Source organism: Schistocerca serialis, chromosome 2 (assembly GCF_023864345.2).
Source record: "Schistocerca serialis cubense isolate TAMUIC-IGC-003099 chromosome 2, iqSchSeri2.2, whole genome shotgun sequence".
Classification (NCBI taxonomy): domain Eukaryota; kingdom Metazoa; phylum Arthropoda; class Insecta; order Orthoptera; family Acrididae; genus Schistocerca; species Schistocerca serialis.
This window is the reverse complement of record NC_064639.1, coordinates 40,777,727-40,796,357: the sequence shown is the minus strand read 5'-3', so window position 1 is coordinate 40,796,357 and position 18,631 is coordinate 40,777,727. Positions and strand designations below refer to the sequence as shown.

General features: G+C 43.4%; 1 protein-coding gene across 1 annotated transcript in view; it reads right to left on the bottom strand.

The window, feature by feature from the left end:
* Positions 1-18,631, bottom strand: part of LOC126455426 (PDF receptor-like) — a 403,957-nt gene that overhangs the window by 85,097 nt on the left and 300,229 nt on the right. Inside the window, exon 5 of the mRNA XM_050091176.1 lies at positions 11,193-11,296. Coding sequence (XP_049947133.1) covers positions 11,193-11,296 — 104 coding nt within the window. The remainder of the gene's footprint in view (positions 1-11,192; positions 11,297-18,631) is intronic.

Sequence of the window (18,631 nt, the reverse complement as noted above, 5' to 3'; positions counted from 1 at the left end):
TAGGATAATTTAGGTTAAGTAGTGTGTAAGCTTAGGGACTGATGACCTTAGCAGTTAAGTCCCATAAGATTTCACACACATATGAACATGTATGAAAACACTGATAAGGAGAAGGGACAGGATGATAGGACATCTGTTAAGACATGAGGGAATGACTTGCATGCTACTGGAGGGAGTTCTAGAGGGCAAAAGCTGTAGAGGAAGATAGAGATTGGAATGCATCCAGCAAATAATTGAGGACATAGGTTGAAAGTGTTACTCTGAGATGAAGAGATTAACACAGAAGAAAAACTCTTGGCGGACCGCATCAAAGCAGTCAGAAGACTGATGACGGAAAAAAATCGTAAATGTCTAATCTTATTTCAGGTCGCACCTTTTGGAGGAAAAGAATATCCATGACCGCCGCCCGTAGCTTATCCCTTAACATTTATATATTTACCGGGGTGTGAATGCCATTTATGCTACAGGTACCTATGCGTTATACTTGTGACAGTGCAGTTACTTAGATGGGCTGGTAGCGGTCACGGTATGACCATAACCGTGGTCTGATCGCCGTCGCGTTACCAGGGCGGTCGACACGCAAGTTGTAGCTCACTGTGCGTACGGAGCTCGTCCAACGTAGCGTCGGCGAGGGACATCGTCTGTCTCCTGTATCACATCGTTCAGTTCCACGTCATTAGCCCAGTCTCCCAATGAGTACTGGGATACGTCTCGCCCGTTGGCGTGTGCTAGTCCCCTCAATGGTGGGATCAACCTGCTGCTTAGTAACCTGCATCTCGCAGTCACGCATTTTGTGCTCCAGGTCGGGCTGTGGCAGCTGTGTGACGGGAGTGGCTGCACCTAATCCAGCTGGCAGTCACGTGTTGGGGTCATCCTCGTCCTCCGGCTGCACATTTCTCTCGTGCAGCCCTTTTTCTGTGAGCAGCCTCCTCGTCTTATTCCTTTTCTGGCAATTCTGTTTGCGTTGTCCGCAAGAAGTGGGTCTAGGCTCTGTATTAACCTCGTGAAGGACTGACTGTGCCGTCATTTGCTCCTGACCCCGACATAGTTGTGTAGTGACAGGATGGAGATGCTGCTGGATCGAATGTGACTGCTGCAGTAGAGAATTGGGGACAAAACCTAACCGGCACCAGAGATGAGGGCAGGTCGTGGTCGACACCCACAACATTCCTCAATGCCTCCAAATATGTGAGAGGGAATGAGATCATCTGCTGCGTCAGTGTCTATTCTATATGAGATACCTGGACGAGATGTCGATGAGGGCAGTATGAGCGAACATGTCATTGTCCGCAACCGAATCAGCTCCTCGGTTGTTCATCGTAAATGACGACTGAGCGACATCCACCGATGGACAAATATAAAAGTATGTGTTTTCGGATCTCAGTACGATCTTGGTACACTCAGTTCGGAATGGGATATGTCTCAAAAGTTTTCCATTTTTCCTCCAAATGGCTACGAACTATGCCATACGGCCGTAAAGCGTCTGTGGTGTCACCGCCAGACACCACACTTGCTAGGTGGTAGCTTAAATCGGCCGCGGTCCACTTAGTACATGTCGGACCCGCGTGTCGCCACTGTGTAATCGCAGACCTAGCGCCACCACCAAGGCAGGTCTCGTGATACGAGAGAGCACTCGCCCCAGTTGTACGAGAATCTAGCTACCGCCCAGTTGTACGAGAATCTAGCTACCGCCCAGTTGTACGAGAACCTAGCTACCGCCCAGTTGTACGAGAACCTAGCTACCGACCAGATGTACGAAGCCTTTATCTCTCATTAGCCGAGAGACAGAATAGCCATCAGCTAAGTTAATGGCTACGAACTAGCAAGGCGCCATTTGTATCAGTGCCTATAGCTTACGAGTATTCAAGAGAGATGTATTCCAAGGACTAATTAAAAGATAAGTAATAAGCATCTACATACTTTTCTTCTTATTCATTTATAAGTTCTCATGTTCCAGTACTTCACGCCCGTCTGCATTTTCAGCCATCTCAACTTCACGGTGTCGGCCCAGATACCGACACAACAGCGTCTATGACCGCGACAGTAGGGATTTCAAAGGGAAGTTCGAAATGTGCATTATCATAACTCTCACATGATCAACCGTCACCACACACACGTTCTTTTCAGAATGCCAAAAGAGGAAGCAAGCGGTGGATCTGTGTATTAGGCTATCACAAGCCGTCTCGTCTATGAGCATGAGGTCAACCACGCAGGAGACAACTGACAGATGAATTCCTAGCAAACCTTGTTCTACGTGCACGAAGTCACGCAAAACACGTTCGTGTTCAAAACCTTTGGGTTTGATTATTGAGCTTTGAACGTAATTTTGATCACGCCTTTCGGTACGAAAGAGTCAACGGGCTTCAGGTCGGTCTAAATCACGTTACTACACTACGCAGCATGCACGTAAACAAATACTCGCTAATGCAGTGAGGCTCGGTCGGCGAGCACATCCGCACCACTACACAGCCGAAGCCAGCTGATCTCTGCCAGTAATGGAGGTAATGCTCCTTAGTGTTGACCATCAAAGCCGAAATCTGTCCGTCCTGGTCCATACTCCGACAAGTGGAGTTATCATGCCAGGCTCCGTCTTCATGCACTATATCATCAAAATGGTTCAAATGGCTCTGAGCACTATGGGACTCAACATCTGTGGGCATAAGTCCCCTAGAACTTAGAACTACTTAAACCTAACTAACCTAAGGACATCACACACAGCCATGCCCGAGGCAGAATTCGAACCTGCGACCGTAGCAGTCGCGCGGTTCCTGACTGAGCGCCTAGAACCGCTAGACCACCGCGGCCGGCACACTATATCATCAAAAGTACCCGGACAGCTATCAGTGGACACTAATATTGCGTGTGTACTTCGCTAAGTTGACGGCTTGAACTTTACTGGTGACACCTTCAGTGACAGGTTTGTACTTCTGTGCAGAAATATCGGCTCAAGAGCCGAAACTACAGTAGGTTGATGTTCTAACTCATCCCAAAGGTAATCCATTGGGTTCACGTCTGCAATGAGAGCAGACCAGGAGTGTTGTTATCGACAAACGATATCCTCAAAGAGGCCACTTCATGATTGGGTGAACAGTCGTGCTCCTATGAGCGAGAATCGTCTCCAACATGTTCCTCTACTACAATGAAGCGTCAACGAAGCAGATATAGGGATGCACATTCAAATACAGAGATTTGTAAACATACAGAATATGGCAATGCGGTAGGCAACTCCTGTATCAGACAAGTGTCTGCACAGTTGTTAGATCGGTTAGTGCCGCTACAATGGCAGGTTACCAACATTTAAGTGTGTTTCAATGTGATGTTACAGTCGGCGCACCAGCGATGAGGTACAGAAAGTACGAGGTAGCGATGAAGTGGGGATTTTCCCGTACGACCATTTCACGAGTGTACCGTGAATATCACAAATCCGGTAAAACATCAAATCTCAGACATTGCTACGTCCGGAAAAATATCCTGCAGTAACTGGACCAACGACGACTGAAGATAATCGTTCGACGATACTCTCTTTCAAATTCTAAAGGTGGCAGGGGTAAAATACAGGGAGCGAAAGGCTATTTACAATTTGTACAGAAACCAGATGGCAGTTATAAGAGTTGAGGGACATGAAAGGGAAGCAGTGGTTGGGAAGGGAGTAAGACAGGGTTGTAGCCTCTCCCCGATGTTGTTCAATCTGTATATTGAGCAAGCAGTAAAGGAAACAAAAGAAAAATTCGGAGTAGGTATTAAAATTCATGGAGAAGAAATAAAAACTTTGAGGTTCGCCGATGACATTGTAATTCTGTCAGAGACAGTTAAGGACTTGGAAGAGCAGTTGAATGGAATGGACAGTGTCTTGAAAGGAGGATATAAGATGAACATCAACAAAAGCAAAACAAGGATAATGGAATGTAGTCTAATTAAGTCGGGTGATGCTGAGGGAATTAGATTAGGAAATGAGGCACTTAAAGTAGTAAAGGAGTTTTGCTATTTGGGGAGCAAAATAACTGATGATGGTCGAAGTAGAGAGGATATAAAATGTAGGCTGGCAATGGCAAGGAAAGCGTTTCTGAAGAAGAGAAATTTGTTAACATCCAGTATTGATTTAAGTGTCAGGAAGTCATTTCTGAAAGTATTTGTATGGAGTGTAGCCATGTATGGAAGTGAAACATGGACGATAAATAGTTTGGACAAGAAGAGAATAGAAGCTTTCGAAATGTGGTGCTACAGAAGAATGCTGAAGATTAGATGGGTAGATCACATAACTAATGAGGAAGTATTGAATAGGATTGGGGAGAAGAGAAGTTTGTGGCACAACTTGACCAGAAGAAGGGATCGGTTGGTAGGACATGTTCTGAGGCATCAAGGGATCACCAATTTAGTATTGGAGGGCAGCGTGGAGGGTAAAAATCGTAGAGGGAGACCAAGAGATGAATACACTAAGCAGATTCAGAAGGATGTAGGTTGCAGTAGGTACTGGGAGGTGAAAAAGCTTGCACAGGATAGAGTAGCATGGAGAGCTGCATCAAACCAGTCTCAGGACTGAAGACCACAACAACAACAACGTGACAGAAGTGTAACCCTTCTGCTACTTGCTACAGATTTCAGCTGTGGGCCACCAATAAGTGTCAGCGTGCGAACCATTCAACGAAACATCTTCGATATGGGCTCCGGAACCGAAGGCCCACTCGTGTACCCTTGATGACTGCACGACACAAAGTTTAATGCCTGGGCTGGTCCTGTCAACACCGACAATGGACTGTTGATGAATGGAAACGCGTTGACCGGTCGGACGAGTCTCTTTTCAAATTTTATTGAGCGGATAAACGTGTACGGATATGGAGACAACCTCATGAATCCGTGGAACCCGCATGTCAGCCGGGGACTCTTTAAGCTGGTCGAGGCTCTGTAATTGTGTGAGCCATGTGCAGTTGGAGTGATATGGGACCCCTGATACGTCTAGATAAGACTCTGACAGGTGACACAGTACGTAGGCATCCTGTCTGATCACCTGCATCCATTCATGACCGTTCTGCATTCCGAAGGACTTGAGCAATTTCAGCATGATAATGCGACACCCAGTACGTCCAGAATTGCTACAGAGTGGCTCCAGGAACACTCTTCTGAGTTTGAACACTTCCGCTGGCTATCGAACTCTCCTGACGTGAACATTATTGAGAATATCTGGGAAGCCTGGCAACATGCTGTTCAGAAAAGGTCTCCACCTGCTCGTACTCTTACGGATTTATGGACAACAATGCAGCATTCATAGTGTCAGTTCCCTCTAGCACTGCTTCAGACATTAGTCGACTCCAAGCCACGTCGTTTTGCGGCACTTCTGCGTGCTCGCGGCGGCCCTACACGATATTAGGTAAGTTTACCAGTTTATTTGGCTCTTCAGTGTGTATGCAGTACTCAGTGCCGTGAAATGTGTTCATAACCCTCAGCTTTTAGTGTTTTCTTAACAGCAATGAGCAGAGCATACCTCAACCAAGAGGAACATCCTCACATAGTAACACCACGTCTTCCGAACTTCACTCTCGGCACTAGACATAATGGCACGTGACGTTCCCTTGATATTCGACAAAGCCAAACATTTCCACCGCATTGTCACAGTGTATAGCGTGACTGATCGTTCCAAATCATTCGTTTCTCGTTCTGCACTGTCCTGCACTGTCCTGTCCGGCACAACTTCAAGTGTGGCTTTGCACTGACTGCAGAAATGTGTGGCTTATGAGCAGCCGCTCGACCTCACGCATTCTCGCTGTGCTAGCTGGACCACTGGCAGCTCTTTGGAAATCACGAGCTACTCCTTCAGCTGATTTCATGCCGTTCTTATACAGTCACCCTCTGCAATACTCGACGGCCTCCTTCCGTCAGAACACGATCTCTGCCTGTTTATCGTTTAGCTGCGGTTTCCTTCATTGAGTTTCCACCACAGTTCCCAGTCGAACTGGGTAGATTCGAAGGGTTGAACTTTCCGCCATGAAGTTCACGCTCAGGTGACATCCAGTAACAAGTCTACGTTCAAGGTCTCTGAGATCTCCTCATCAACCTGTTCTGTTTTTACTTTTGTTTGCTGACAACACAATACTCCCAGCCTCCTTCTATACTGGTTGGTCCACCTCTCTCGATATTTAGTGGTCAATGCCTCTTTACGTTGTCCAGATATTGCACATGTATGCATTAAGAAAGCCCTACGCTGCTGAGAAGAAAAGTGTTTCCTCTTGGCCCTACTTTACCCGAACTAAATAAGGCCTGCTACGATCGCTGCTAAATTCTATGTCACAGTAAGCGAGTCAGCAAAACTTTTCCATTTACAGACTCAAATTTTACAGCATTTATGGAAGAAATTAAACTTTCGAAAGTCTTGGTACAACGCCCCAGCCCGGAATTAGAGCTCCACACAATAATCGATTCCTTCAGCTGCGCCTTTCATCATTAGCACATTTGTGGGATACTTTTGCGAAACTTTTCAACATCAACATTAACAACACTTGTATTATACTACTCCCCTTTTCTAGAGTTCCCTATTTTCGTTAAAAAAAAGTTCGATTAAGAAACTTTGGTGCTTTAGTATCCTGGCTGATAAAAAAGTAGATTAAAATGTTGGAAAATTACGTGCCCTTCTGTCAGCAATCGCATGCCGAAAACGTTGCTTGAATTACTCGAGCAGAATATATCTACAATTTTCTGTTCGGTCAGTTCGAGAATAGTTGGACATAAAAGTTGTCGAGATGTCCCAAAGTCGTCACCGAAATTGATCCATTCAACACTATTACGGTAACTTTTCTGTTATTTCTACATATAACTTCTGACCTAAGCTATTTTCATCCATTTCCTAGCTGTGTTAGCTGTGTCTTGCCCCACACGGTATCTATTTTATTCTTCATATATATACTAAAGTTATTTGAAATTGCTGCAGGCGTCCTAGAGATGCTGTAAGAGAACGTGCTCTCTCTCTCTCTCTCTCTCTCTCTCTCTCTCTCACACACACACACACACACACACACACACACACACACGCAATGATACTCCCTCATCTGCTACGGGAGACGCCACATATGAGAAAACAGCAGAACAACACAAATACTGAAGGATTCAACGACAGCTTATCTGCTACGCCCTTGACAGCTCTCCGTTAGCAGTGACAGACTCCTGCGAAAGTGTTAGATGATGATTCGTACTCCACTTAAAATCCCCGTGCTTTTGAGTTCAGGAAAATACGATCTTTCTGCAAGTTCAAACGAATCCGTTCGCGTGTTATAACTGTAGCGCAGAGAAAGAGAAGACTAGTGTTCATGAGCGCTATGCAGATAGCCCACGCTATACTAGCCGCCTCCCAGCCAGCCATTCTCATGTGGCTGAAAGTGACACTTTCAGAGATCACTAAACAGTGTCATTCCTTGTCATTGCCAATGGATTTCAAACTCGAAAACCTTGCCTGCTGTCAGTGAATCTAGGTCCACCTCAACTACTTTCCGAGCAAACATTCCGAACTTAACTGCATGGAATGGGTATTTTGAACCGGTTCCACGAAAAGGCCATTTCTTGCCCCAGAACATAATGGGCCACAAAACACAAAAAGCGGGCGTTAGGTGGTTGGAGTCGTGTAGTGTTATCCGATGACCGGAGACTACTCAGGAAAAATAAAACTGGTATTCTATTGGTCGGAACATGGGATGTTAATGTAGTAGGTGGGTTAGAAAATTTAAAAAAGGAAATGAACAGGTCGGAGTTAGTTATATCTGGAATTGATGAAGTTCTCACCTGACTGCTGGTCAGGTGAGTGCAGAGCAATCACAATACATCAAATAGGTTTAATGATTAAGAAAATTTGAAAGAATAGGAAAATAGTAATGCGGTCAAACTACTGATAACTGCGTAGTGAACACATTATCGTAGCCAAGATAGACACGAGGCCAACTCCGGCCGAAGGAGTACAGATTTATATGCCAACCAGTACTACAGATGAACAACAAGAAAGAATTTATGGCGAGATAAAAAAATTATTCAGATTGTTAAGGGAGAGAAAAATTTTCTTGCTATTGGGGACTGCATTTAGATAGTAGGAAATGGAAGAAAGGGAAAAATAGTAGAGAATATGGGCTGGGGAAAAGGTAGACTTTTGCATAGCGCTTGGTTGCAGAATCGTGAAACTCGATTGTATACGTGAAAGACATGTGAGAACACTGGAAGATCCAGATTATTTATACAAGATATCCCAGAAACAATAATCAGTATTCAGAGATATGACAGCAACGCTCATTTGAATCGAAAACTTATATGGACATATGCCTTACTCCGAGTGCTTTACGAGAACACTTTGTTTTTGGGATAATGGACCGCACGTATGTATCTTCCCCTCTGGACCCCTTTGACGTTTTATTCTGTCCCAGTGTAGCTCGTTGCTTTCGACCTCTTTGCACAGAATGTCTAGCCCGTCGAACGGATATTTGTCCATGATGTGCTGTGAGTGTAGTAGTGGGATGGAATGGTAAGGAAGTAGAGAAAACCATCGATTAACTGTGTCTGTACTCGCGCTACCTAAACTACAACACATCTTTACTAATAAAGAATATGCACATGTGTTGTATGTATGCGGCGTCTACGATAGTAGTACACCTAATGATGTCGAAGAATACCGGGTGGGCTCTCCGACACGTCGAATTTCTGACAGCGGGTGTTTACCAGAGTGTTAAGTACAATGATTGAAACCGTTCCCACTTTTCTTCGGAATGTGTAATTACACGACTTGAGCAGGAATAGAGATATATGGTTAAAATGGTGGAGAGTAGTCCTCCTATCAGCACACGGCGACTTTCTGCGTTTATCGAAGACTCAGGAGCACGTGTATGGCGAACAATACTCATTTCACATAAAAAACATGTCCAGAAGCCTCACATTCGCAACATGCAACACAACTTGAATTTTTCCACTGGTTCAAAGATAATGGTAATTTGCTTCTATTGGCACTATTCACTGATGAAGCTCATATACACGGAATGGAATCAACAACAAAAGTAACAATCATCGAGGGTCACAGGAAAATCCATACGCTACATCGAAAGCCAATTTCCGAGTTCGGTTATCGATCAACGTTTGGTGCTGCATGATGGGTAACATGTTGGTAGGTGCAGCCATTTTAAAAGAGCGTATGGCTGGATGAAATAACTTGCATTTTTGGAAAATTTGTTTGTTGAAGAGCTTGACGGCGTTCCTTTCGCCACGACTGCAATGTACTTCCGGGATGGCGCAGACCTCCCTCATTTTACCAGAAGGGTAAGGCAACATTTCAATGGCAGTTACCGTAATTGCTGGATTGGTCGTGGTAGTACAATTAGCTGGCCAGCAATATCGTTAGATCTTTCACCATTTTTTATTTATTATTATATTATTTTTAATTTTTTGAACGGATGTAATGTTAGGCGTACAGGTTAAAGGTGAAAACACGAAGTGGCCTCCTTGGTCTCTTCATTGGACGACGCTGACCTGATTAGGAAACGTGCAGAACCACTCAGACAAACAACACATCTTCTCTCAAGAACGCACGAATGCACTGAAGTTGACGGTTTGATATCTAAATATTTACTGTGAGCTGTAATAAAGCTGTAATGAGACGCGTACGATAGCGCTTGGATGTGAATATGTTAAAAATACGAACGGGATGACAATTACTGAACTATATGAAAAAAAACGTAAATTAGTTACAATCTAGGGCGTTACTATATTTAACACGTAAACGTCACTAGAGATATTCTGAGTCAGGTTACATGTTCGATATGCCTGCCATCACTGGCGATGATGTGGTACAGATGAATAGTAAATTCTGCATGACCCGCTCAAGTGTCGATGATCTCCCGAATGGCTCTTTTCAGTTCTGCGATGGTTTTTGTGTTGTCGCTGAAAACCTTGTCGTTAATGTAGCCCTAGAGAAAGGATTTGCAAGTATTAAGATCCGGAGAGTAGGGTGGCCAATCGAGGCAGTTGTCAGTGGCCCTTGGGTACCCCAGAGCCAGAATGCGGTCCACAAGGTGCTCCTCCAGGACATCGAACACTCTTCTGTTTCGATGGCGTCAAGCTCCATCTTGCATGAACCACAACTTGTCGAAATCAGGATCACTTTGGATAATGGGGATGAAATCATATTCTTAAACATTCACGTACCGTTCGGTAGTCACCGTGACATCAACGAATATCGTACCGATTATTCCGTGACTGGACATTGCACACCACACAGTCGCTCGTTGAGGCGGAAGAGACTTCTCGATACCAAAACGCGGCTGCTCAGTCCTCCAGAAGCGCCAATATTTCTTATTTACGCGCCCATCCAAAAAAGTGGCTCTATCGCTAAATCAGTGCACATGCGCATACTAATTCCCATAATGTCCAGCGACTAGCAGTGCAGTTTGAACGTTCTAACGCAAATCGTTCAGAAGTTATGACGATTTTATTTCATGTAGTTCAATAACTGTCAACCTGTATTTTTCATTTGATGGTTTGTAAAACGCATGTTGTAACGTTTACTAATGTTGTACATGTTTACATGTGTAAAGCTTATAGTTTATTGAATAACACAGAAAATAAAGAACAGTGTACATTAAATGTATTTTATCTCAGAAGCCACCTGGAAAAGGGCACTTTTCCGTAGGACGCTTTTTGCTTCTTATGATGTCCTTGTCAGACGCCTCGACACTGAAAATTCCTCCTGAGACACTCAGTAAGGCAGTGTATTATGGTAAGACAGAAACTTCTCAGCCAGATTTTAAACTGTAAGATATTTCCAGGGAGAGATGGGGGCTCTGAGCCCAATTTATTCCTTATCAACTGTAGATTGAAACGGAAGAAATTGCAAATATATAGGACAGTAGGGAAATGGAACTTGGATAAGATGAAAGACCCAGAAGTTGTTGGGAGTGTCATAGGAAGCACGAGGTGACAACCGAAAGAAATAGAAGAAAGGAGTACACTAAAAGTTTAATGGTTACTTTGTGAGACAAAATAGTGAAAGGAGTAGAGGATCAAATTGCTAAAACATTAGGGCTAATGTAAATCCTTGGATATAAAGACGATATTGAATTTAAGTGATGAAAGGAGACAGTATACAAATGCATCAAACTATGCAGACTAAATGGGATACAGACTACTAAAAATGACAACGAAAGTAAACAGAACTTTCATATTGACTTAAGACCCACCTGAAACGGTAGAATATGGCGAGCGAGACGAGCAGGGCAGCCAGGGACACGCTGAAGCCCACGATCTCCAGCGTCCGCGTCCGCTCTGCAATCGCCAGTTTCACCTGAAAACACAGGCAAACACAAGGCCGTAACAGCTGTTTTCTGGTACAACAGATTCCACGGCATGCACAAAATTTTCAGGACAATGACATATTGCCGTAGCAAAGGAGTTGGAAGAGCAGTTGAAAGGAATAAACCGTGTCTTGAAAGGAGGATATAAGATGAGCATGTTGTTGTTGTGGTCTTCAGTCCTGAGACTGCTTTGATGCAGCTCTCCATGTTACTCCATCCTGTGCAAGCTTTTTCATCTCCCAGTACCTACTGCAACCTACATCCTTCTGAATCTGCTTGGTGTATTCATCTCTTGGTCTCCCTCTAAGATTTTTACCCTCCACGCTGCCCTCCAATACTAAATTGGTGATCCCTTGATGCCTCAGAACATGTCCTACAAACCGATCCCTTCTTCTAGTCAAGTTGTGCCACAAACTACTCTTCCCCCCAATCCTATTCAATACTTCCTCCTTAGTTATGTGATCTACCCATCTAATCTTCAGCATTTTTCTGTAGCACCACATTTCGAAAGCTTATATTCTCTGCTTGTCCAAACTATCTATCGTCCATGTTTCACTTCCATACATGGCTACACTCCATACACAAATACTTTCAGAAACGACTTCCTGACACATAAATCTATACTAGATGTTAACAAATTTCTCTTCTTCAGAAACGCCTTTCTTGCCATGGCCAGTCTACATTTTATATCCTCACTACTTCGAACATCATCAGTTATTTTGCTCCCCAAATAGCATAACACCTTTGCTACTTTAAGTGTCTCATTTCCTAATCTAATTCCCTCAGCATCACACGAATTAATTCGACTACATTCCATTACCTCGTTTTTCTTTTGTTGATGTTCATCTTACATCCTCCTTTCAAGACACTATCCATTCCGTTAAACTGCTCTTCCAAGTCCTCTGCTGCCTCTAACAGAATTACAATGTCATCGGCGGACCTCAAAGTTTTTATTTCTTCTCCATGAATTTTAATACCTACTTCGAATTATTCTTTTGTTTCCTTTACCGCTTGCTCAATATACAGATTTAATAACATCGGGGAAATGCGACAACCCTGTCTCACTCCCCCCAACCACCGCTTCCCTTTGATGTCCCTCGACTCTTATAAATGCCATCTGGTTTCTGTACAACTTGTAAATAGCCTTTCGCTCCCTGTATTTTACCCATGCCACCTTCAGAATTTGAAAGACAGTATTACAGTCAACATAGTCAAAAGCTTTCTCTAAGTCTACAAATGCTAGAAACGTAGGTTTGCCTTTCCTTAATCTACCTTCTAAGATAAGTCGTACGGTCAGTATTGCCTCACAAGTTCCGATATTTTTACGGAATCCAAACTGATCTTCCCCGAGGTCGGCTTCTACTAGTTTTTACATTCGTCTGTTAAGAATTCGCGTTAGTATTTGGCAGCCGTGACTTATTAAACTGATGGTTCGGTAATTTTCACATCTGTCAACACCTGCTTTCTTTGGGATTGGAATTATTATATTCTTATTGAAGTCTGAGGGTATTTCGCCTGTCTCATACATCTTGCTCGCCAGATGGCAGAGTTTTGTCAAGACTGGCTCTCCTAAGGCTGTCAGTAGTTCAAATGGAATGTTGTCTACTCCCAGGACCTTGGTTCGACTCAGGTCGTTCAGTGCTCTGTCAAACTCTTCACGCAGTGTCATATCTGCCCTTTCATCTTCATCTACATCCTCTTCCATTTCCATAATATTGTCCTCAAGTACAACGCCCTTGTATAGACCCTCTATATACTCATTCCATCTTTCTGCTTTCCCTTCTTTGCTTAGAACTGGGTTTCCATCTGAGCTCTTGATACTCATACAAGTGGTTCTCTTTTCTCCAAAGGTCTCTTTAATTTTCCTGTAGGCTGTATCTGTCTTACTCCTACTGAGATAAGCCTCTACATCCTTACATTTGTCCTCTACCCATCCCTGTTTAGCCATTTTGCACTTCCCGTCGATCTCATTTTTGAGACGTTTGTATTCTATTTTGCCTGCTTCATTTACTGCGTTTTTATATTTTCTGCGTTCATCAATTAAATTCAGTATCTCTTCTGTTCCCCAAGGATTTCTACTAGCCCTCGTCTTTTTATCTACTTGATCCTCTGCTGCCTTCACTACTTCATCCCTCAAAGCTACCCATTCTTCTTCTACTGTATTTCTTTCCCCCATTCTTGTCAATTGTTCCCTTATGCTCTCCCTGAAACTCTGTACAACCTCTGGTGCAGTCAGTTTATCCAGGTCCCATCTCCTTAAATTACCACCTTTTGTAGTTTTTTCCGTTTTAATCTACAGTTCATAACCAATAGATTGTGGTCAGAGTCCACATCTGCCCCGGGAAATGTCTTACAATTTAAAACCTGGTTCCTAAATCTCTGTCTTACCCTTTTATACTCTATCTGAAAACTGTCAGTATCTCCAGGCTTCTTCCATGTATACAACCTTCTTTTATGATTCTTGAACCAAGTGTTAGCTATGATTAAGTTGTGCTCTTTGCAAAATTCTATCAGGCGGCTTCCTCTTTCTTTTCTTACCTCCAATTCATATTCACCTACTACGTTTCTTTCTCTCCCTTTTCCTACTGACGAATTTCAGTCACCCAATGAATATTAAAGTTTCATCTCCCTTCACTATGTGAATAATTTCTTTTATTTCATCATACATTTGTTCAATTTCTTCGTCATCTGCAGAGCTAGTTGGTATATAAAATTGTATTACTGTATTAAGCGTCGTCTTCGTATCTATCTTGGCCACAATAATGCGTTCACTATGCTCTTTATAGTAGCTTCCCGCGTTCCTATTTTCCTATTCATTATTAAACCTATTCCTGTATTACCCCTATTTGATTTTGTGTTTATAACCCTGTAGTCACCTGGCCAGAAGTCTTGTTTTCTCTGCCACCGAACGTCACTAATTCCCACTATGTCTAACTTTAAGCTATCCATGTCACTTTTTAAATTTTCTAACCTACCTGCCCGATCAAGGGATCTGACATTCCACCTTCAAAACTTTACAGAAGCTCTCCTGCGCAGGAGAGCTTCTGTAAAGTTTGGAAGGTAGGAGACGAGATACTGGCAGAAGTAAAGCTGTGAGTACCGGGCGTGAGACGTGCTTCGGTAGGTCAGATGGTAGAGCACTTGCCCGCGAAAGGCAAAGGTCCCGAGTTCGAGTCTCGGTCGGGCACACAGTTTTAATCTGCCAGGAAGTTTCATTGATAGAGTTGTAAAATCGCGAGATGGTTGGAGGCTCATGCCCATGATGCTCCAAACGTTCTCAGTTGGGGAGAGATCCGGCGAACTTGTTGATCAAGATACGGTTTGACAGGGATGAAGACAAGCATTATAAACTCTCTTAGCGTGTGGGAGGGCGTAAATGTGCTGAAATGCAAACACAGAATGGCCTGCCATGTAGGGCAATAAAACCAGGCGCAGAATATCGTCGACGTACCACTGTAAGGGCGCCGCCGATGACAACTAGAGGAGTCCTCCTATGAAAAGAACTGGCACCCCAGACCATCAGTCCTGGCTTTCAGGGGGTTTGGCAGGTGACACTCGTGCTGAAATCCCACCACTGTCCGGGGCGTCTCCAGGTATGTCTTCGGCCTGAAATTGAAAAAGGGGCTGACGACCCCGTAATTTGGTCCCTTCACTCCGAAAACCAACAAACCCAACCAAACATTCGGCCTGAAAACAAATTGAACGGAGTAGAAATGTCTTCAGTGATGAGTCCCGCTTCGAAATTAGCCTCGAAGACCAGTGAGACGCCCCGGAGAGCAGTGGGGTACTAACCTGGCTGCCGGCCGCCATACGGCCCGACAGCTTTGAATGATGGCCTGGGTGACATTTCTTTTCATAGCAGGACCCCTTGGTTGTCATTCGAGGCACCCTTACAGCACACAGCATGTCGATGATTTTATATGCTGTGTTTTGTTGCCTTCATAGCAAGCCATCCCGGGATTACATTTCAGCAAGGTAATGCAATCCCATAGACACCATAAGTTTATGCTGCTTGTTTACTTTGGACAGCAATGTCGACGAACCTTTGGAGCATTATGGGCAAGGTCCTCCAACCAGCTCGGGATTTGCACTATCTAACGCTCCAATTGGACAGAATTTGGCACGCTACCCCTCAGAGGACGTCGAAGAACTTTATGATGAACGACAAGGCGAGTAACTGTTGCATAAGGGACAGAGGTTCACCAACGGTTTATTGATTCGTTCAGTTCGTAAAGTTCTTTCTCCTGAATAAATCATGCAATTTCTTTGAAATTGTAATCATTTGTTTGTCAGTACATGTACATCGCATGTTCCGATTTCCTTCCCATATGTGCATAATTCCTTCGCGATGCGTCCTTTGTTTCTTTGTTTCTTTCCTTCTTTCTTTCTTCTTCTTCTCTCTGTCTCTCTCTCTCTCTCTCTCTCTCTCTCTGCTAGATTGCACGTGTGTCGAAGAAAGAAGCTTGTATAGAACTTTATAGAAAGAAATGGGAAAGGGAAGAAGGTGAGAAGTAAAATGCAGCATTGCAATATACAGGGTGTCCAGAAAAGGAATCCCTGATTTCAAAATTAAATATGTCGAAAATAAACATCGATAGAGGAATGCAGTAAACGGTATGTTTATTGTGAAAGCTGTAAGAAGTTTATACAGCAGTTTGAAATAATAGTTACAAAGCTGATAACAGATGGCGCTGTAATCGCCATACGTAATGCCTAGTATAAATAGTGATCCGAAGCCCAGAGCGATCAGTTCCACTATTGAAACGTGAAAGGAGGTTATCGTACTGAAGGAAGAGATTAAAACCATGTACTCCATTGAACAACGCGTTTTTCTGGTGCTAGAGTACCACAGGTTAGAAGAGAGTCCTACGGCAACAAGGCGAAGTTTTCAAGCACGATTTAATGTTCCAAAAGGACTCGGTGCGAAAACCATTCGTACGCTCTTCGCAAAATTTCAACGAACAGGCAGCGTAACTGATTATCTAGTGGGGCATGTTGGCCGCAAGCAAACCGCAGTTACGCCTGAAAATATCGCCACAGTTTCTCGAATTATTCAGCGAAATCTAATGTAATCCGTCCATAGAATTGCATCTGAGACTGGTTTGAAGCGTTCCAGCACGCAGAAAATACTGAGAAAGAGCCTACACATGTTTCCATTCAAAATTCAAACGCACCAGGCCATACCCGTACGAGCTGTGCAACAAAGGGTTGCCTTTGCTAATCAGATGCTCACAATGATTGATAGTGAAGGATTTGATGTTGGATGCATCTGGTTTACAGATGAAGCACACTTCCACCTGAATGGATACGTGAATAAGCAGAACTGGAGAATTTGGGGTTCCGAAGAGCCATATTGTTGTGAAGCGAAACCCCTGTATTCTCCTAAAGTTACTGTGGGCTGCAGTATGCAGCAGAGGCATTATCGGCCCTTTTTTCATTCGAGAAACGGTCACTGGTGCACGTTACGTTGCAATTTTGGAACAATTCGTCGCCACACAGCAAGCGTTAGAGGATCGACCAGGTACTTAATGGTTTATGCAAGATGGAGCCCGACCACATCGGACAGAACAAGTGTTTCGCTTTCTTGAGGAATACTTTGGGAATCGAGTCATTGCTTTGGAATATCCCAAATATAGTGGTGCAGGCATGGATTGGTCTCAATATTCGCCGGATTTGACTCCCTGTGACATTTTTTTGTGGGGCACAGTGAAAGACATGGTCTACCCGAAGCATCCCGCCACGCTGGAGCAGCTTGAATCGGCGATCTCTGTGGCATGTGAATCCATTTCGGTTGAGACACTACGAAATGTGGTGGCGAATTTCATTCTTCGTTTGCGCCACCTCTGTAGTGCCACTGGTGAACATTTTGAAAACATTGTGATGTGATTGTTTGCAAAGATTGTTTTCATACGATTATTTCACTTACGTATCCTGATATGAGCTGTACAGCGTACAGCGCCATCTGTTAGCAGTTTTTGTAACTATTATTTCAAACTGCTGTATTAACTTCTTACAGCTTTCACAATAAACATACCGTTTACTGCATTTCTCTATCGATCTTTGTTTTCGAGATATTTCGTTTTGAAATCAGGGACCCCTTTTCTGGACGCCCTGTACATGCGTGCAGAATTGTTGTTGTGATTTTCGTTTCAGTATGACGGATACTCGACATTCTCCTCACAGCAAGTAAAAATGGTGACAGCTGTGAGCGGAAAGTACATAATTAATATGTTTAAGGGCAGTCAATTACATTATGGCTCTGTCAAAGACAGCAAAGGCGTTCAATGACTGGATAGTATCTACAAAATATATGATGAATATAAATAAAAGTAAAACGAATGTAATAGAGTGTAGTTGAATGGACTCTGGTTACACCAAGGAAATTAGATTAAGAAGTGAGATACTGAAAGTAACAGACAATTTTGGTATTTTCACAGCAAAATAACTGACCACATTAGATGTAAATCGAGAATAAAAGAAGACAAATAACAGCTAGAAATGTTTTTTTTAGAAACGTAAATAAGTAGAAATCGAATATAAATTCAAGTGCAAGGAAGTTGTTTCTGAAATTAATCGTTTGGATTGCAGCCTTATATGGAACTGAGTGGCTCAAAAACAGCTATAGAAGAATGATAAAGATCAGACAGGTTGAGAAAGAAGTAACGAGTCAAACAGTTTTATGGCACAACTTGACTGAAAGAAGTGAACGTCTGATAGCACGCGTTCTGTGGCATCAACGAATACTATCTTTGGTAACGGAGGGTACCTTAAAAGGGTACACATTGTAGTGGGAGACCAGGACATGACTGTACTAAGCAGGAATAGACGAAATTAGGCTACAGCAGTTAGTCGGAGATGAAGAGAGTAGCGCAGGAGAGGTTAGGCCGAAGAATTGTATCAAACCATTCTCTGCAGACCACAAGAACGACGTTAAAGTCCATGTACGGTTTTGCAAGTAATTGAATTTCCTCAGTATGGATATTATGTGTAATCTCACTGCGTAATCTGTGATTTGTTTCACTCACATTTATGTCTCTATACTTGATAATAAACCATGAATAATATCCAAAAGTTAATTTATGACTTTTGTTTCTTTAGATTAGTCTGCACCAAGAAACTGGTGCAAACAAACAGTGTTGTCAAAAAACAGAGGACACAATACTTTACGAGAGAGCCAGCGACTTGAGTTTGACGACGGTATAGCATCTACCTTGCTAACAGGCAACTAGACATTGAAGCCCCTGCACAAGTTCTTATACGGGCTCTCTCTCTCTCCCAGCTGTGTCTCCGCAAAGCAACGGGAGCTTCCCTTCTTTCGAGTAAAC